The sequence below is a fragment of the Trichosurus vulpecula genome, chromosome 6 (assembly GCF_011100635.1).
Source record: "Trichosurus vulpecula isolate mTriVul1 chromosome 6, mTriVul1.pri, whole genome shotgun sequence".
Taxonomy (NCBI): domain Eukaryota; kingdom Metazoa; phylum Chordata; class Mammalia; order Diprotodontia; family Phalangeridae; genus Trichosurus; species Trichosurus vulpecula.
Window position 1 is genome coordinate 220,364,579 of NC_050578.1, and position 21,085 is coordinate 220,385,663.

The 21,085-nt window shown below is 39.9% G+C and overlaps 1 protein-coding gene across 2 annotated transcripts in view; it reads left to right on the forward strand.

The window, feature by feature from the left end:
- The first annotated feature begins 4,966 nt into the window (after positions 1-4,966).
- The window catches only part of TSG101 (tumor susceptibility 101), a 98,820-nt gene continuing 82,701 nt past the window's right edge, over positions 4,967-21,085 (forward strand). The window contains exons 1-3 of one of the 2 annotated variants that reach the window (XM_036763106.1): positions 4,967-5,193; positions 12,992-13,076; positions 19,014-19,079. In XM_036763106.1, coding sequence (XP_036619001.1) covers positions 5,152-5,193; positions 12,992-13,076; positions 19,014-19,079 — 193 coding nt within the window. In that variant the 5' untranslated portion in view covers positions 4,967-5,151. The remainder of the gene's footprint in view (positions 5,194-12,991; positions 13,077-19,013; positions 19,080-21,085) is intronic. The other variant, XM_036763105.1, reaches the window with a different exon arrangement.

Consider the following 21,085-nt stretch of genomic DNA (forward strand, 5'->3'; position numbering starts at 1 on the left):
TCAATAAAACTGAGTGCTGAACTAATTTGTGTCCATACTTGAGCATTTGACAGAGATCATTCATTATAAAATGTAATGTGTGAAGATATCCTTTACTCAAGGTTGTTGTTGTTACATGCCTCTCAGTAATCCAAATGCAATATTTTAATTGAAAAGAAACAGGTCCAAGTCATATAAGACTAAGTAGGCTTTTCCCATTATTTAATACATTCATTATGACACTAGAATAATTTTTTTTAAGTTCTAGGATATTGAGAGGTGAAGATGGCTTACCTTTGTTTAAAAAAGAGTTGGACTTCACCAACTCAATCTTTTGAGAAGTCCAATCAATCTTTTAAAAGAAAAAAAAGTAACTTAGTTGTGGCTGGCATTATGTCCCAAACACTGAAAACATAATCATTCGTCTAAACACAAGCTTATCTTGTGTTTTACGTAATTCCTCAATTTAGAACTGCTGAACAAAATTTTTAAGAAGCTATTTATGATCAGAGGTCAATGGTCAATGAAACCAGTTCAAATAGAATAGACTTATGGTATAAGATTACAGAAACTAATCACAAGTGAAAACTGGGTAACAAATGAGGAAGCAGACAACTATTATTCTTTGTACTTTTTTCTTTTTTAAAAAATATATAATTTGTTTTTAGTTTTCAACATTCACTTCCATAAGATTCTGAGTTTTGAATTTTCTCTCCCACCCTCTCCTACTCCCTCCCCAAGACAGTGTTCAATCTGATATAGGCTCTACTTAAACATTCATATTAAACATTTTCACATTAATCATGATGAAAAGAATTAGTACTGAAACAAAACAAAACAAAAGGAGAGCAAATAGTATGCTTCCATCTGCATTTGGACTCCCAAGTTCTTTCTCTGCATGTGGACAGCATTTTCCATCATGAGTCTTTTGGAGTAGTCTTAGTTCCTTGCATTGCTGAGAAAAGCCAAGTCTATGAAACTTGGTCATTGCAGAATGTGGCAGTTACTGTGTACAATGACCTCCTGGTTTTGCTCATTTCACTCAGCATCAGTTCATGTGTCTTTCCAGGTTTTTCTAAAGTCTGCCTGCTCATCATTTCTTATAGCACAGTAGTATTCCATTACATTTATATACCACAACTTATTCAGCCATTCCCCAATTGATGGACATCTCCTCAATTTCCAATTCTTTGCCACCACAAAAAGAGCTACCATAAATATTTTTGTACATATGGGTCCTTTCCCCATTTTTATGATCTCTTTGAGATACAGATCTAGTGGTGGTATTGCTGGATCAAAGGTTATGCACAATTTTATAGCCCTTTGGGCATAGTTCCAAATTGTTCTCCAGAATGGTTGGATCAGTTCACAACTCCACCAACAATGCATTAGTGTTCTAATTCTCCCACATCTTCTCCAACATACATCATTTTCCTGTTTTGTCATGTTAGCCAATCTGATAGGTGTGATGTGGTATCTCAGAATCATTTTGATTTGCATTTCTCTAATCAACAGTGATTTTAATTACATTAAATTGAAAAGTTTTTGCACAAAGCCAATGCAACCAAGATTAGACGAGAAGCAGAAAGCTGAGAAACAATTTTTACAACCAGCATCTCTGATAAAGGCCTCATTTCTAAAATATATAGAGAACTGAGTCAAATTTATATAAATATAAGTCATTCCCCAATTGATAGACGGTCAAAGGATATGAACAGGCAGTTTTCAGAGGAAGAAATTAAAGCTATCTGTAGTCATACGAAAAAATGCTCTAAATCACTATTGATTAGAGAAATGCAAATCAAAAAAACTCTGAGGTACTACATCATACCTATAAGATTGGCTAACATGACAAAACAGAAAAATGATTTTAAATGTTAGCGATGTGGCAAAAATGGAACACTAATGCATTATTGGTGGAATTATGAGTTGATATTTGTACTTTCTTTTGAGGTATGATCCCATATACTGTTTCTCTCTTCTTAATTCCAACAATGATCTTTTTTTTCCCTCTGGGGATATATTTCTTGGGAATTTCCAATTGTTTCATAAATGTATCCTCTCCCCATGTGATGCCTTTGCTTTTGTTAGCATCAGTCTTGCATCCAAAGAATTCACTTATTCACTTTCTATGACAGCCATTCTGCACACAAATATCTTCTTACCCTATCGCTAAGTTGACCCATTGAAAATTTGGCTCTGTCATGTACTCAGTCACTCATTCCCTTCCTATTTTATTATCAGGTCTTTATGAGACTCAATTCAAGGACACTAAATGGCCAGACCCACCCAAGAATCATCATATTAATAAGTGATTTATCTTGGAAGGTGGTCCCCAGTGAAATATCCTAGGCATCAGTGCATTGGATGTAGCTCCTTTAACATCCTTATCGTTGACTTGAATAAAAGCAGCCATGAAAAGCAATTGAAATAGAGTAATTATGTAAAATCAGAAGAAAAATCTCATCAAACTTGCAGATAACATAAAGCTGGGAGGTATGGCTAATACTCTGGATGACAGTCACGATTCAAAAATATCTTACCAGGCTAAAACAGATGCTTTTAGGCTTCTCAGCTTAAAACATTAGGCTAAGTCTAATCAAGACCCAAATAATAGTAAAGTCTTATACAGGTTTAAAAATCGACTTCACAAGTACAAAATGGGGGAGACATAGCTAGATTGTAATTTGTCTGAAAAAGATGTAGGAGTTTGAGTGGACTAGAAGAGAGTTAACAGGAGTTAACAACCAAGGAAGCCAACATAGTCTTTGTTTAGTCAATTAGTTGTTTCCAGCTCTTTGTGACCACATTTGGGGTTTTCTTGGCAGAGATCGTGGAGTGGTTTGCCAATTCCTTCTCCAGCAAATTTTACAGAAGAGGAAACTGAGGCAAACTGGGTTACGTGACTTGCCCAGGATCATACAGTTAGCGTCTGAGATCTCATTTGAACTCAGGTCCTCCTGACCCAAGGTCCAGCACACTATCGACTGCACTGCCTAGTTGCGCAATGCAATTGTCCAACGTAGTCTTATGCTTCATTAAAAGGCATAATGTCTGGGGACGACTACTAAGAAGGTAACAGCCCCACTCTACTCTGCCCTACAAAGAACAAATCTGGAGTATTGTGTTTTGTTCTAGGAACATTTTTTTATTTTTAAAATTTTAATATTTTCTTTTTTCCCATTTACATGTAAAAACAATTTTAACACTCTTGTCAAGTTTTGAATTCCAAATTCTCTCCCTGTTCCCCACCTCACTGAGAAGGTAAGCAATTTGACATAGGTTATACATGTAATCATGTAAAACACATTTCCATATAAGTCATGCTGTGAAAGAAAACAGAAAAAAAAACCAAGAAAAATAAAGAATAAGTGTCTTTGATCTGCATTCAGGATCTTTTTCTGGAGATGGACAGCACCTTTAATCATAAGTTCTAAGAACATTTTAGGAATGATATTGGTAAGCTAGAACCTCCAGAGAAGAGCAAACCAGTATGATAAAAGAGTACTGAAATCATGTTAACAAACAAGTAAGTGGAACAGTTAGCGTGGGAAAGTGAAGATTTAGTGGGGACACCATAGCTGTCTTTTAAGCATTTGAAAGGATGTTACATAGAAAAAAAAAAAAACTTGTTCTGCTTGGTTGCATAAAGCAGAAGTAGGGGCAATGCACGGCAGATGCAAAAAATTAAATTTAGGTGTGGTGAAAGGAAAGCCTTTCTGATGATTTGAGCTGTGCCGAAGTGGAATTGTTTGCCTTGGGAAAAAGTCGATTCCTCTTCTTGGGAGATTTTTAAGCAAAGGACAACAGATCTAGTAAGCGGTCACCTGGCCTTTGCATACTTATTATGATGCCAGGTGTATTTCTCAGACTAACAGTCCTAATATGAAGAGACTTATTAGCCAACAGGGTTCACTGGGGGCCTCAAATGGTACCTTAATGCCTGTTTTCTTGTACCCTTCAGGGTACTTTTCCACTCACTTAGTCATAGGATGTACTTAGTAAATGCTTACTGGACCCACTGTCTTTCTCGGGTTAGGCCAGGAATTCTTTTTTTTTGCTTTTTGGCAGGGCAATCGGGGTTAAGTGACTTGCCCAAGGTCACACAGCCAGTACATGTGTCAAGTGTCTGAGGCCGGATTTGAACTCAGGTCCTGACTCCAGGGCCGGTGCTCTACTCACTGCGCCACCTAGCTGCCCCCAGGAATTCTTCTAAGACCTGTTTGCTTGGGTGGCTGAGTAACATACTTCAAGGGTCTATGATTTCATCATCAGCTCATTCCACCTAAAGGAGTAGAAAAAACCTCTCCCCGGGGTCAACCTAAGCCTCCCAAAACTTATGAACAGACTTCCGCAAGCCCACACTTCAATCAGGTTTTTTACTTTGGTTTGGTAGAACAAGCCAGAGCCTGTGCTGCAACTGCAAAGCCATTGAGAAACTGTGAGGCCACAGGGGACACTGAATTATCATGCTTTATCGGATCATACAAGCCAACTCCCTCATTTTGCATAAGGGGAAACTGAGGCACAGAGCGGCGCCGTGATTTGTCCATAGGGTAACAGGAGTGCACAACCTGGCTTTCAGAGCGCATGGGCAACGTGGTAATGGTCCTCCACGGGCTTCCTCTGGCCCCGGGCCTGGAGTCAGAGGCGTCCAGGCTTTGCCTCTGACTCCCCGGGTCTTGGAAGCATGGTCTCCCGGTGTTTCGGTTTTCTCATCGGGAAAATGGGACTAAGGAAGCCTGCGCCACACGCCCCCGCCTCCCCCCTCGCGCTGTCCAAGGACTGGAGGCGCCGGCTTTGGGGGCCGCTCCCCCGTTTCCCTCCCTGCTGTCCTCCAGAGCTGCTTCTCCGGAGGCCAGGCTTGTGGCCGCGGGTTTGCGGCGCCGCGTCAGCCCGGCAGAGTCAGCTTCCGGACTAGGAGCAGCAGCTCCTCGGCCTACGGCCTCTAACCTCCCAACCCTCGTGGGCTCGGAAGTGACGTGACACAAACGGAAGGGCCCGCCCTATTCGCCCACTTCCTGTTGATCAAAGGGGAGGCGGAGGCGGAGGAAGCCGAAGGGGGGTGTGGAGGGCGGGGTGGCCGAGGCCGGGCGCGTCGATTGTGTAGGGCGGCCTGGCGCAGCGCCCGAGCGGCTGAGCTTGTGGGCCTGGGGGCGCGAGGTGGCCGTCATGGCGGTGCCGGAGAGCCAGCTGAAGAAAATGCTGAGCAAGGTGAGCCCTCGAACCGCCTCCCCCGGCCCTCTCCACCTCTCCCCGGATACCGGGACAACGGCTCCTGACGCGCGCGCGCCTTCCCAGGGCCTCCCGGGGTGGGTGCGGGGCCTCGGGGCCGCCGCCTCCGTGGGCTCCGCGGGCGGCCTCGCGGCTGCCCGGGCCGCAGACCCCAGCTCCTAGCATCTGGGCCGCGCCTGCCGCCTCTGCCCTCCCTGAGGCCGGGCTCCTCACCGACCCCCGCGCTCGGGGTCCCCGGGTCTCCCGACGGCTTTTCCGGGCTCTTCTCGCTCCTGCCCCCGGGGCACGAAGGAGGCACGGGTCCGGGCGGGGGCGCTCTCGGAGCGGTGTCTGAGGGCCGAGCCTCCTGGGGGAAATGACCCCCCTAGCGACGTGGGGCCGAGCCAGGGCAGATTAACCTTTAAACCCCAGTCCGAAACACTTGTTCGAAATTTAATTTTCCTGTGGCAATAGGAAATTGATAAATGCTTTAGTTCGTCGCCCCCATTTAATGCTCAGGTGTTCCTTTTAGGTACATCTACACAATTTAAAGCAGTTCTTCGGCATTTTCTCAAATCAACTTTGGCGCTGCTGTCAGAACACTGCAGATACACTTATTTTACTTAGCAAGACTAAGATTCTTGAAGAGGCAATGAGAAGTGAATAATTTCCAATTTAACATGTTAAACAAGACTTTTGGGGAACTGGGGAGAGAGGGCAGGACACCCTGTATTGGAACAAAGGTCATTATCAAAATCATACCTTGATTTTTTTAGTTTAAAAAAGAATCCAGTATTCTGGATAGTTGTTTTTTTTTTTCCTCCAACAACCAACCGTTTTTACGAAGCACTTAAAAAACGTTTTAAACTGTTTTAGGATTAGACGGGAAATTGCTTTTAAAATTAAGTGATATAACAAATTTGGCCTCCAAATAAGGTTACTAAGCTGGCAAGCTATTCTATATACAGTAAGCTGTTCTATATACCAAGTGACTTTTTTACTCTTTGTCGAATCTTAGAGACCCAACATCAATTCCCCGGGGAATATAACAGTTCTCATTCATTTTATAAATCTGTAGATAAGCCTTTGGTTAGACTGGGACTACTCATGAACCTCTTGTGACTTGACAAAACTTATTTTAAAAAGTTAAATACTTCTTTGTTGTTGTGGAGTCCTATCTGACTTTTTCTGACCCCATTTAGGGTTTTCTGTATAAAGTGCTGAAGTGGTTTTGTCGTTTCCTTTCCCAGTTCATTTTACGGATGAGGAAACCCTGGCAAACGGGGAAGTGACTTGCCCAGGGTCACACAGCTAGGAAGTGTCTGAGGTCATATTGAACTCAGAAAGATGAATCTTCCTGACTCCAGTGTCTCTCCAACCACTTCAACACCTAGCTCCTCTAGATGCTTCTAACATGGTTTGAATGCTGTGCAATTAGAACTCCTTATTCCTCAATGATATATTTTAATTTGAACATCAGTATGTTTTGCATAGTTTACTACAAACCAATTTCCACATAAAATCTGTTTTAAATTTTAAAAGCTTACGTCTTCCCAAAATAAACGTTGATTTTTATCCTTTTTACTTCCAGTTATACTATTAATCTAACATCTTTCAACATAAAAATATTGTTTGAGGTTCTGCTAACAATGAATATACTTTTCTTGGGTTGATTCTGTTCACTTGATATGAAACAAGAAGTCTCTGCTTTGAGTTCAGGATCTAGTTATGAGTGCTATTCTCACCTTCCTTACATCGCAAATATAAGGAAGGAGGAGACAGCATAACCTAGTGCCATTTAATAGAGTAGGAAACAAACTGCCATTTAAAAAGTGCTTTTCAAGTTCAGTTGCAGAGTAATTTACTTTCATAGTAAGTACTTCCTAGTTTCAAGTTATATGTTTGCATTTTTGCAACTACAAAATTCAGAGTAAGGGAGAGAAAAATAAGCCATAAGATTATAACTCTAGTGCTGAAAGAGACCTCAGGCCATCTAATTCAGCCTCATTTTATAGATGAGAAAAGTCAGGTCAACAAGCATTTGTTATTACATGGCTACTATGTGCAAGGCACTGAGGATACAAAGAAAAGCAAAAGACAGTCTCTGCTCTTAAGGAATTCACAGTCTTGTGGAGGAGATGACATGCAAACAACTGAGTATGAACAAGCTATAGATAGGATAAATTGGAGATAATCTTAGGAAAGCCTGTCGCATTAAGGAGGACTGAGGAAAGCTTCTTGCAGAAAGAGAGACTTGAATTGAGACTTGAAGAAAGTCGTAGAAGGCTGGAGACTGAAATAAGGAGGAAGAGAATTCCATGCATGGTAGACAGCCAGTAAAAAAGCCCAGTCAGAAGATGGAGTATGTTGTTTGGGAAACAGCAGGGAGGCCAGTGTTACAACCTTAGATCAGAGAGTTCATGGAAGAGCATAAGGACTAGACTGGAAAGATAGGAAGGATATGAAGAAGTGTAAAAGCCAAAGGATTTTATATTTGATCCTGGGTGTATTAGGGGTCCACTCATGGTTAGATTGAAGCATTTGACTGTCAGCTGGATGTAGGGTGGCCTGCAGTGGGAAGATACTGATGAGTGAGGAGACTGACCAGCAGGCTGTTAGGATAGTCAAGACTTGAGGTGATGAGATCCTGGATGACAGAGTCCTGATAATGCTGGAAGAGAAAATGTGGTGTTACAAAGATAGGTTGTAGGTTGGCAGAGCATTTATACTATGTGATGTTTACGTAACAATTGGACTAGGATGTAGGTTCTTTGAGATGATGAACTTTAGTACCATCTTCCAGGACTTTCTTCTCTCCCTAAATAAAACACTGATATGCTGCTTGCTGCAACTCTGTTCTAGAGCTAAAATGTAGCCGACTGAAGCCCCTTTGTTTGGTTCAGGGGTCCCCAATGGTTGCTCTTCAAGGATGACCTAGGTCAGTAGCTCTTAGTTATCTGTTCCTTTGTTGTTCACTCTGGAAGAGGACCATGACATCAGAAAGGTGATGCCATGACTTGCAAGTGAATTGGATTTAAGTGAGGGAGGGCTTTGCAAAGTTGTCAGCCTCACTCTCCTCTGAAGCCATCTGGGTCCAGTGGCAAGATAGATCAGGGGAACTGGAGATGGCCCTGGGTGCAGTGGGAGACCTTGGCCTTTTTAATCTTTGTAAGTCAGTTTGACTGAGGCAACACCCATTCAGTGACTAAGGCTATTTAAGAAGTGAGGCAAAGAATGGCCTTTTTTACCTAGTGTCTCCCCCCGGCCCAAAAAAAAGAATGAATCTGGGAGGGGAAGGGTCCCCCCATCCCATCCCCACCCCCATTTCTGGCCAGAACAGAAGCAGTTGTTTACACTCACTCTGAGCCATCATAGCTCAATGACCACGTGAACCTTGCTTGGGCTGGGACCTATTTTGGGCCAATCTAAGAGAGCCAGAGTGATTTGGGTTTAAGACAGGGTAGTATTTCACCTTATAATTGTTGCAGATTTTATGCCAAATTTTTTACCCAAAAGTGGGGTGCAACCATTATGTGAAGCCTTTTTGTGTGTGCTTTTTTTTAATGGTGCCAGTATTACTTAAGAATCATATATTACTAAACTATTGCTGGCAGATGAACTGTACAGTTTAGCTAGCACAGTGAGATGCCCTAACCATATCACATGACTCATGGCAGCTTTGCCTGTGCCCACTCCCCTTGTGCCCGTTGCTCTTCATCGAGTTGTGTGACAATACCATTAGTACTGCAACACTCTAAACAAACCATGCAAGTAAGCTTTTAGAAATATACTGACAATGCACATGTGCTGAGAATTCTAGGCTCCCAGCTTGAGATGTCTGAGAGATAAATGCGTATCCATATGCCACTGGTGAATACATTGCTGCTCTGTTTACCTTTTAAGCGGCATGATGAATAGAATTATACGATGCAATGATTACACAATAAAAGATTATAAACAAATTTTTGAACTAAAAAAGAGGGTGCGACGGTTATGTGGTGGCGACGATTATGCAGTGAAATACAGCATTGCCAACGTAAGGTTCACTTGCACTTGAGAGTTGTGAATTTACATAGCATTCTTATTGACTTTCTATTACCTCATTATTCCCAGGCTCTTTTCACTCCAGAGAATTGAAAAGTATACAAGGATCCACAGTTTTAAGATGCTGTCTGTACCGCTGGTGTCACACTCAGCAGAAACTGGCTCATACCAAGGAGCCATTAAATGCCCTTCCAGAGAGGCTGGGCCTTATTATTGACTTTTGTTGTTCAGTTGTTTCAGTCATGCCGCCCCTTTGTGGCCACATCTGGGATTTTCTTGGCAAAGTTTCTGGACTGATTTGCCATTTCCTTGTCCAGCTTATTTTACAGATGAGGAAACTGAGGCAAACCAGGGTTAAGTGACTAGGAAATGTCTGAGGCCAGATTTGAACTCAGGAAGATAAGTCTTCCTGCCTCCAGGGACAGCACTCTATCCACTGGGCCACTTAGCTACCCAGTTATTGACTCCAAAAACTACAAATTAACTTTATGTTGTTTTTTTTTTATTTTTTAACATTTCCCAGTTGTGTATTAATCTGATTCTGGCCACACAGCTACGAATTTGACCTTTTACTATGCACCCCAAAATTACAGAAATAAAAGTAGGTGGTGATATTTCCAAACATTTCATAGTATTTTAAAATTTTTATAAACTTTACATTGCATGTATGAAATAATAAAATCACCAGGGGAATGCTTCCAGTGAATGGGAGATGGAAAGGCATGAATGATCTGTTTTTACATTTGAGGAGAGAGTACTGAGAGTGATAAGGTCACAGATCTTAAAGTATTGAAAAAAAAAAGCATTCATATTTAGCTCATTTTAATTTTTGAAGCACTTTGGTGTGACATAGGGAGTTGTCACATGACAGAAGTAACTGAGGTACAGATTTAGCTAAAGTGATGCGTTGAACCAGACGCAAAACCCATTTCCAACACACTGTGCCTGGCACATTATTAGGTGCTTAATAAATAATTGTTGGCTTGACTTCCTGATCTGTTATAGTCTATGCTGCTCCTGTCACTTTTCTTTGTTTCCTTATTGAGATTACATTATCTAGATAAATAGTACATTTTTCCTTTAAGGAAGAATATAAATCAATCAGAAAGCATTTTAAGCTAAAGCATTATACATTGTAAGGAGTTGTAGATATACACTCCAAAGAGCTAGATCAGACGCATGAAAAATTAATGAATATTTAAATGAACCATATAACAATAATTATGTCCCAAGGTAATACATGATTAATTGTTAAATAAGTGGTTATGGATAAAAGTTGTGAGCTCCAAAGGGTGAGCTCTTTGTAGGCTGTGGAGTGTGATCTTGAAAGGCTTCATGGAAGAGGTGGGATTTGAGTTGGGCTTTGAAATGTAGTTAAGAATTTAATTGAGAGGAAGTAGGATTTGGTCTAAGTAGAGAGCAGCAAGAGCAAAGCACAGGCGTGTATGATGAATTAGCAGATTAGTTTGATTGGAATGAATGGTTCCTGTTGGGAAGTAGGAGGTAGGGCTGGAAAGGTATATTTGCTGAGAAATTGGGAAAGTCATAGGATCATATATTTTGAGTTGAAGGGGCCTTGCAGGTCATCTAGTCCAACATTCTTATTTTACAGGTGAGCAAACTGGAGCCCAGACAGGTTAAGTGGCAACATATCCCAGATACATGAATTATCATTCTCCATCTGGCTGCACTCCTCTGGAGTTTGCCATCATGCCCAGGAACCTTTATTCTACAAGATGCCATCAGTGCTAGAATTCATACCTAGTCAGTAACTGCTGTCCCCAAAGCCCTTCCCTCCATTTGATGGGAGGGTGGAGAACTTAGAGCATCTTGCAGAACCTCCAGGGCCATCTCTTCATTTCCTAGTTGACTATACTCCTGGACTTCATGACCCTCCCCCTCCTCACTTTTCACCTTCATTTTGTGTGTTGTCTTCACGTATTAGATTGTAAACTCTTTGAAGGAAAGGATTGTTATTTGCCTTTCTTTGTATCCTCAAGGTTACCATAGGGCCTGGCCCATAGTAGGTGCTTGATTGATTTTACTTCTCTTTGACCCCTCATACGTAGCCAGTCTGTTGCTAAGTGTTGATTGTATTTTCTTTCACTTAGAAGTATCTAGTTATTAGTTCACACTAAACTACCACCTTCATTCAAACTCTCTTCAACTCTTATATTTCAATATATAATTGGTTTCCTTCATAATCTTGTGCATTTTATTTTATGCATTTAAAAGCATTATTCTGAGAAGGGCCACTGGGCTTGCTAAAGGAATCTGACCATCGAAAAGGTTGAAAACTCTTGCTATAGGATAAAACACAAATTCCTCTGTCTTTTAAAGCTGTTCGTTGTCTGGCTTCACCCTACCTTTACAAATTAATTGCTTATTATTTTCTTTAATGCACTGTACCTTTCAAATGAATTAGTCTGCTTGCTCTTCCCATACTCTACAATTTCTCCTTTCTCTGTGCATTTGCACGATTAATCCCTATGTATGAAATGTATTCCCTTTTCACTACCTAAATTTCTTCAATGCTCTCTGTTCAATGCCCTCTCCTCTGTGTTGTTCTGTGTGTATGTAAGTGTATTTTTTAAAATTAATTTTCCATTTCTCCAACTGATAAATGGTCAGAGGATATGAACAGGCAGTTTTGAGATGAAGAAATTAAAGCTATCTATAGTCATATAAAAAATACTCTTAAATCACTTGATTAGAGAAATGCAAATCAAAACAACTCTGAGGTACCATATCACATCTATCAGATCGGCTAACATGACAAAACAAGAAAATGATAAATGTTGGAGAAGATGTTGGAAAATTAGAACACTAATGCATTGTTGGTGGATTTCTGAACTGATCCAACCGTTCTGGAGAGCAATTTGGAACTATGCCCAAAGGGCTATAAAAATGTGTACACCTTTTGATCCAGCAATACCACCACTAGGTTTGTATCCCAAAGAGATCATAAAAATGGGAAAAAAAAAAACAAAACATTTATAGCAGCTCTTTTTGTGGTGGCCAAGAATTGGATGAGGGGATATCTGTCAATTGGGGAATGGCTGAACAAGTTGTGGTAAATGAATGTAATGAAATACTATTGTGCTATAAGAAATGAGCAGGTGGATTTCAGAAAAACCTGGAAAGACTTACATGAACTGATGCTGAGTGAAATGAGCAGAACCAGGAGAACATTGTACACAGTAGCAGCCACATTCTGCAATGACCAAGTTTCATAGACTCGACTCTTCTTAGCAACGCAAGGAACTAAGACAACTCCAAAAGACTCATGATGGAAAATGCTGTCCACATGCAGAGAAAGAATCATGGATTCTGAATGCAGGTGGAAGCATACTATTTGCTCTCTTTTGTGTGTGGTGTTGTTTTGTTTCCTTTCTTGTGGTTCCCCTTTTGGTTCTAATTCTTCTTTACGATATAACTAATGTAAAACTTAAAAAAAATTAATTTTCCATGTACCTGTTGTTCTCTGTCGTTTTTTTTTTCATTGTATTCCCAGACAGTAGCTACATAGTAGTCAAGCACTTAATAAATGTCTGTGGAACTGAATTGTTGAACTACTTGGGGTCACCCAAATCCAGAGTTCTTTCTCCCGGATGGCACCCTTGCACGCATTTCTAAGGAATTGAATTTGATCAGCATTTTTGATAGAAAGCGGTGTCTTAGGGAAGACCTACAAGAGATATGTATATATCGGCTACATTTTCCCAGTAAACTCTGTTATTTTTTTGTCTTCTAGTACAAGTACCGAGACCTAACTGTACGGGAAACTGTCAATGTTATTACACTGTACAAGGATCTCAAACCGGTACTGGATTCTTATGGTGAGTTGTTTTTTTCTCCCTTGTAAAAGTAAAGGATGATGAGACAAGATAAAATGTGCAATTCTTCTACATTCATAGGCTTGAGGTTAAGGTTTAAAAGAGCTAATAATTTCACTTTTTAATTTTAAAAGCTTTTTCGCATGGAACATAACGTTTTAGAGCTAGAAATGCACTTAAGACATACATCCAGTCCAGTTCATTTTACAGGTTAGGAAATTTTCTTCATTTATCTTCAGGTGGATAGAAACACAGGTGAACATACTTTCTCTTTTGTTTAGTGAAATCAATGAGATACATGTTATATAGCAAGCCAGTCCTGATGAAGGTTTGACCCCCCCAAAATTGTTTAAGTCTACAGGGTATAAGTTTGCTGGGGCTATGTATAGTCAAATGCGTTGGTCAAGTACCAGCACATATTTACAGAGGCAGCCAACCTAGATTTGATACCACACTATGATTCTTGGTGCTTTTGTGAGCTTAAGCAAATCATTTAACTTTTCCCCGTCTTCAGTGCCATCTGCAAAATGTGGGAGTTGGAGTAGATGGCTTGTAAGGTCCTTTTAGTTCTGGGTGTGTGATCTAGCTGCCTTTCTCTGTCCTTTTATACTTTTCTCCTTAAGTGCCTGCTCTAGATCTGTGCTTTGGGACTTCATAGTGTCTTAATTGGTTGAGATTGGCAACCTTGCCCATGGTTGGTTTCTTGGTCTTTTTTATACTTACATATCACATGTTTCCTTCGTTGGCTTTATAGAACACCTTATCTTTCTGTCTCTCTCAGTCATGTATACATAGGTCTACAGAATGAACTGCTTAGTTTGGGGGTGGGGGTGTAGAGCCAGGATGGCAAAATAAGGACAGGGACTCAGCTGAGCTCTCCTTTAAACCCCTCCAGATACCTTTGAAAATGATTGTAAACAAATTCTAGAGCAGCAAAACCCACAAAAAGACGGAGGGAAACAAATTTCCAGCCCAAGACAACTTGGAAGATCAGCAGGGAAGCTCTGTCAGACCAGGGTGAGAGTAGAGCATAATCCAGTGCAGGCTGTGCCAGCACAGCCCTGTCCGCAGCAAACCAGGAGCAGGTCTTGGTAGTGACTGAATTGGCAGTGGCAATTGCTGCTTCTGGAGCTCTCAGCCCACAGATGGTAAGGGGTGGGGGGCCTAATAGCTAGTCAGCAGGAAATTATAGGGGTCTTTTTGCTAGCACTGAGGCAGGACTCTGTTGCTTTGCCCATACTTGGATCAGGGTCATAGTCCTGGGTGGCAGTCCAAGGACGAGGAGGAGCAGTAGCACACGCGACCTTGTGGCCACAGTGGAGGGGGTATCCTCACAGTTACAGGGCAGAAAAGAATGCTTGTGGTTGCTCACAGGCCAGGAGAGTAGTAAACTATGTTTAAATCATACCACCTTGAAAGAACCCAGAACTTAAAATTCTCTAGAAGTAGTTTATCAAAACAGCTGCACAAAACCTCTAAATCTTGGGTGCACCCTCCACCCTGGAAGCAGAGCCCTTCTTTAACAAAGAGGTAGGTAAACAGCAAGTGATAGGCTGGGAAAATGAGCAAACAAAAGGAAAAAATACCTCTGTCTATAGAAAGTTACTATGGTGACAAAGGAGATTAAAACACACTCAGAAGACAACAAAGTTGAAGATCCTAGCTCTAAAGCCTCCAAGAAAAATATGATTGGTCTCAGGCCATGGAAGAGCTCAAAAAAAATTTGGAAAGTCAAGTAAGAGGGGTAGAGGAGAAATTGGGAAGAAAAATGAGAGTGGTGCAAGAAAATAATGAAAAACAGGTCAATAACTTGGTAAAGGAGACAAGAAATACTGAAGAAAATAACACTTTAAAAAAAAACAGAGTAGGCCAAATGGCAAGAGGTCCAAAAATCAAATGAGGAGAAAAATGCCTTGGAAAGCAGAATTAGCCAAATGGTTAAGGAGGTCCAAAAGCTCACCGAAAAAAATAATTCCTTAAAAATTAGAATGGAGCAAATGGAAGCTAATGACTTTATGAGAAATCAAGAAACAGTAAAACCAAAGGAATGAAAAAAAAGAAGACAGTGTGAAATATCTCATTGGAAAAACAACTGACCTGGAAAATAGGTCCAGGAGAGATAATTTAAAAACTGTTGTACTACCTGAAAACCATGATCATCAAAAAAAGAGTCTAGACATCATCTTTCAAGAAATTATCAAGGAAAACTGCCTTAATATTTTAGAACCAGTAAAATAGACATTGAAAGAACCCTCAGATTACCTCCAAAGATCTCAAAATGAGGTAGCAAAATTCCAGAGTTCCCAGGTCAAGGAGAAAATATTGAAAGTGGCCAGAAAGAAAATTTAGGTATCATGGAGCCATAGTAAGGATAACACAAGATTTGGCAGTTTTTACTTAAAGGATTGGAGTGCTTGGAATATGATATTCTGGAGGGCAAAGGAGCTAGGATTATAACCAAGAATCACCTAACCAGCAAAACTGAGTATAATCCTTCGGGGGGTGGGGTGGGTGGGAAATGGATATTCAATGAAATAGAGGACTTTCAGGCATTCTTGATGGAAAGACCAGAGCTGAATAGAAAATTTGACTTTGAAATTCAAGACTCAAGAGAAGCATAAAAAGGTAAATAGGAAAGGGAAATCATAATGGACTTAATAACTTTAAACTGATTATATTCCTACATGGGAAGATGATATTTGTAACTCATAAGACCTTTTTTCATAATCAGGGTATTTAAAAGGAATATATATAGACAGAGGGCACGGGTGTGAGTTGAATATGAAGGGATGATATCTAAAAAATAAAATTAAAGGGTGAGAGAGGAATGTACTGGGAGAAAGGGAAAGAGAGGGATAGAAAGGAGTAAATTATCATAAAAGATGTAAGAAAAAGCTTTTACACTGGAGGGGAAGAGGAGGGAGGTGAGGGGGAGTGAGTGAACCCTACTCTTATCAGAATTGGTTCATCAAATTGACTCATACACACTCAGTTGGGTAGAGAAATCTATCTTACAGGAGAGTAGGAAAGGAAGGGGATAAGAGAAGGAGGGGGGATGATAGGAGGGCAGATTTGGGCAGGGGGTAGTAAAGCAAAACACTTGAGGACAGGGTGAAAGGAGAGAGAGCATAGAATAAATGGGGGACATAGTGGAAGGAAATAGTAATAGTAACTGAAAAAAATTCTGAAGCAAGTTTCTCTGATACAGGCTTCATTTCTCAAACATACAGAGAACTGAGTCAAATTTATAAAAGTAAGAGCCATTCCCCAGTTGATAAATGATCAAAGGATATGATCAGTTTTCAGATGAAGTAATCAAAGCTATCTATAACCATATGAAAAAATACTCTAACTCACTATTCATTGGAGAAATGCAAATTAAAACAATTCTGAGGTACTACCTCATGCCTGTTAGATTGGCTAATAGGACAGAAAAGGAAAATGATAAATGTTGGAGAGAATGTGGGGAAAAGGAGATACTGATGCCACTGTTGGTGAAGTTGTGAAATGATTGAACCATTCTGGAGAGCAATTTGGAACTATGCCTAAAGGGCTATAAAACTATGCATAACTGTTGACCTAGCAATACCACTACTAGGTCTGAATCCTAAAAGAGATAAAAAACAAAAAGGAAAAGGACCTATATGTACAAAAATATAGCAGCTCTTTTCTGAGAGCAGAGAATTAGCAATTGAGGGGATGCCCATTAATTGGGGAATGGCTGAAAAAGTTGTGGTATGTGATTATGATTGAATACTATTGTACAATAGGAAATAATGAACAGAGTACTCTCAGATAAACCTGGAAAAATTTGCATGGACTGATGCAAAGTGAAATGTACTGTGTACAAAGTAATAGCAATATTGTAAGATGATCAGCCCTGAATGACTTAGCTATTCTCAGCAACTCTAAATGACTTATGATGAAAAATGCTATCCATCCCGAGAAAAAGAATCGATGGTGGCTAAATACAGACTGAAGCATACTTTTTTTTTTACTTTATTTTTCTTAACCTTTTTTTGTCTATTTTTTTTCACAACATGACTATTATGGATATGTTTTGCATGATGACCACATGTATAACCTATATCAAATTGCTTGCCTTCTCAATGAGAGTGATGGGGAGGGAGGGAGAGAATTTGTAACTCAAACGTTTTAAAAATGAATGTTAAAAATTGTTTTTACATGTAACTGGGGAAAAATAAAATACTGATTTTTTTAAAGGAGCCTTGGAGGGAGGATACCATACTTGTCCTTGACCTAGATTCTCTTGGTTCTTGGTTTCTTTTCATTCTTTACACTCCACTCAAATTCTGCCTTATGAAGGAGGCTTTCCCTGGTCTATCCATGTGGTATCCCTGACCCATGTTTCCATATTCCCCTCACCTTCCCTTGCCTTCCCCCCATCCAGTTCGTTCCCAGTGAGATTACCTTCCATTTACAAGGTACACAACAATTTTTTGCATGTTCTCCCTGCACTTCTCCCCATTGGAATGTCACCTCCTTGAAGGCAACCTTTTTTTTTTTTTTTTAATACTTTCTATCCCCATTGCTCTTCGCTAGATTATTATAATAGCCTCCTAATTGGTCTGCATCCCTCAAGTCTCTCGGTGTATTACTTTCAAAGTAATTTTCCTTAAGCTCAGATCCTGCACCTAGGATAAAATACAAACTCTAATGTTTAGATCCCAGATTGTTTTTCCTTTCTCATTGGTTATTATTCCTTTCCCTGCAACTCTTCAATCCACCCAAATTGGCCTCTGTATATCACTCATACCTCATCTCTAAGTTTTTGCACTGGTCACATGCCTTGTCTCCCTTCTCCCCCTCCCCGCGCTGCTAGTGCCCTCCTTTCTACACTAGTTTAACTCTCTCTGTACCTATGTTGTCATTTGATGTTTATGTTCATCCATCCCCTAGTTAGCAGGGACCATTTCCTTCACACCTTAAAGTAGTGTTTTGTTTTATAACTCTCCAGTACCATATCTTCTGAACAGACTGTAGGCTATCCGCTCCCTGGGGTATACTCCTTCCTCATTTCTACCTTTACTCTTCAGGTGCTCCTGCCCGGATCTCTCTACCCTAAGTTTTAGGTATTCTTTTCCCCATCAGATTTTCCTAATGTACTTTGTCCAGTTATTTTTTATCTTATTTCAGGGATTTTTAACTCAAAGGCCTTAGGTGGATAGATTTTTAAGGGGTCAGTGCTTGGGAGAATCTTTATTTCAGTATAATTCCTTTCTAATCCTATTTATTTTGTTTTTTGCATTTCAAAGTATTCCAAGGAGTCTGTCTCCCTCCCCTTCCCAGTAGAATGTAACATCCTTGAAGACAATAACTTGTTTTAAATTTTTCTGTACCTAGGCTTAGCATACACATTGTTTTACTATTTATTTACTAATCTTCAATTGAAAGACAATGAATTAATTAAATCAGTATTAAAATAGGACTTGTGTTTTACAGTAAAAGCAAGAAACATTTTTCTAATTTTCCACTACTTCATTTAATAGCCTGTGAACAGCTCATTTTTAAAAAATGAAATACTGTTAATTGAATATGAAGTTTATAGTAACAATTAGTTCTTAGACTATGCATATTGAAATGTTAAGTTCAGTGTGGTATTATTTTATTATGATTATGTATATAAGTACGGTATTTTGGGAACCACATGTTAACCTTGTATGTACTTGTTCAGCATGGTTTCCATCCATTTTTGGGGGGGAATTCAGAAGCAGTCTTCTTCTGATGTGTATTTTCACAAGCAGATCTTATTATATGACTCAGCAAATTATACTTAGCTGGTATGGCATGCTTTGTGGATAGTGTATTGTACATTTGAAAGGTTTGTCAAAGACAATATCAGTTTTAACTACATTATCTGGAAGCTACATTATCTGCTAAAAAGTGCACATGATTAAAACCTTGTTTAATTTCTTTTAGTCTTTAATGATGGCAATTCTAGGGAGCTAATGAGCCTTACTGGAACAATTCCTGTGCCTTATAGAGGTGAGTATCACAAATTGTGTTTCAAAATAGGAATGTACATTGCTGTACAACATAAGATATTTTGCTAAAAAATTGTATGTAAACATACTTTACCATTAACTGATTAATAGTTAATGATTCATCTTCATTTACTAAGGGGATCTCATGGTTTTGCTTGGTTTCTCAGCCTTTGTCAAGTAGTGATCTGTAAATATGAATTTAGGTGGATTTGGGGGTCTGATTCCTCTAGTCTTTTAATGTGAGAGTTGGAAAGAGCCTTCTAGTCAGTGCAAGAACCCCATGACTGAGCAGTACCCATGACAGAGTGCTTGCTACTGAGTGGCAGCTTATTTCCAAATCCAGTAAATGTTTATTTTTTAAGTTGTCAGGAAGCATTTATGAAATACTTTCTATTTGCCAGGCATTCTGCTAAGTAATACGTATATAAAGGCATGCAAAAAGAGAGTCCCTACCCTCATGGGACTTACAGATTTTTTAAAATTTATTTTTGGTAGCGTTCTTTTTTTGAGGGGGGGGCATTCCAAATTTTCTTTATACCTTTAGCCCTTTCCTCTCTCATTGGAAAGGCAAGCAATATGATCAATTATGTATGTGAAATCATGCAAAACATTTCCATATTAGCCATGTTGAAAGAAAAAAAGGCAAGAAAAATGAAGTGGAAAAATTGTACTTCAGTCTGCATTCAGAGTTCCATTCTCTCTCTGGAGGTGGATAGTATTTTTCAGCATGGGTCCTTTAAAATTGTCTTGGATCACAATAAACATTTATTATGCACTTACTAAGCGCCAAGCACTGTGCTAAGCACTAGGGATATAATAAATAAAAAGAAAGACAATCATTTCCCTCAAGGAGCTTACAGTCTGGTGGGGGGAGACAACACAGAAAGGAGGCCAGAAAGGGAGGCAGGGCAGACTGGGTGTACCCAGTGTGGGGACATCTAGTGCCATGTAGTTGAAACTAGGCAGAGGAACAGATGCAAAATGGAGTGAGCTGAGTCCAGTTTCTGCCTCCTGTAAAGGAGTGAATTAGGAGGAATTTGGTGCTCTGCATTGCAGTCAGGAAAGAGGAGGCTGAGGTGTCAATTAAGGCTTAAGTTAGCAGCGTGGTGATTAGACATGAAAAGCTTAATACCGGAAGGACATCTTGTCCTGTAGAATTGAACTCAGGCAGAGCAGCGGAATAAGCTGATCTTTAGTATTACATTTTTCAATTTAAACATTCCCAACTCCTATGACCAGCACCCCAGTGAATCCTCTTGAGCTTCAGCCCTTAATGAGCAACTTAATTAACTGTCGTTTGGACATCTGAAACTATGTCTCACAGACATCTCATGTCCCAACCGGACTCATTCCCCTATATCTTCCTTTCAGCCCAGCTTTCCTGTTATTGTCAAGGACACCTCCCTCCTTCTCATATCACCTAAACTTGCAACCTTGATATCATCCTTATCTCTTCATACCATATATCCTATCTGTTGGTTAAGTCTTGTTTCTTCCTTCAATGCATCTATCTTAGACATCCCTTTTCTTCTATTCACATGGTCGCTGCCCTAGTACAGGTCCTTGTCACCTCTTGACTGGACTGTTATGGTAGCCTTCTGGTTGGTCTCCTTGCCTCACATCTCTTTGTACTCCAGTCCATCCTCTACTTAGCTGCCAAAGTTTTTATTTTATTTTTTTTACAGACTAGTCCAACTTTATTTAAAACTACATTTTAAGTTTAAAGTTATTAAACAAATCACAATGAAAAAATAAAAAAAACAGTGTAGCAAGCCTGAAGTGTGACCTGCCTGACCCCCACAAGTAGTGAGTGTTAACCTATCCTAAAAGGCAACGTGGGTCAGTGATTTTCATAAAGCACGAGTCTATCTGACCATGTCAAACCACTTCCCACTCAATGAACTCCAGTAGCTCTTTAGCACCTTCAGGTTAAGTATAAAATAATCTGTTTGGCATTTAAAGACCATCACAACCTTACCTCTTCCTACTTGTCTTCTTTCACTTAGC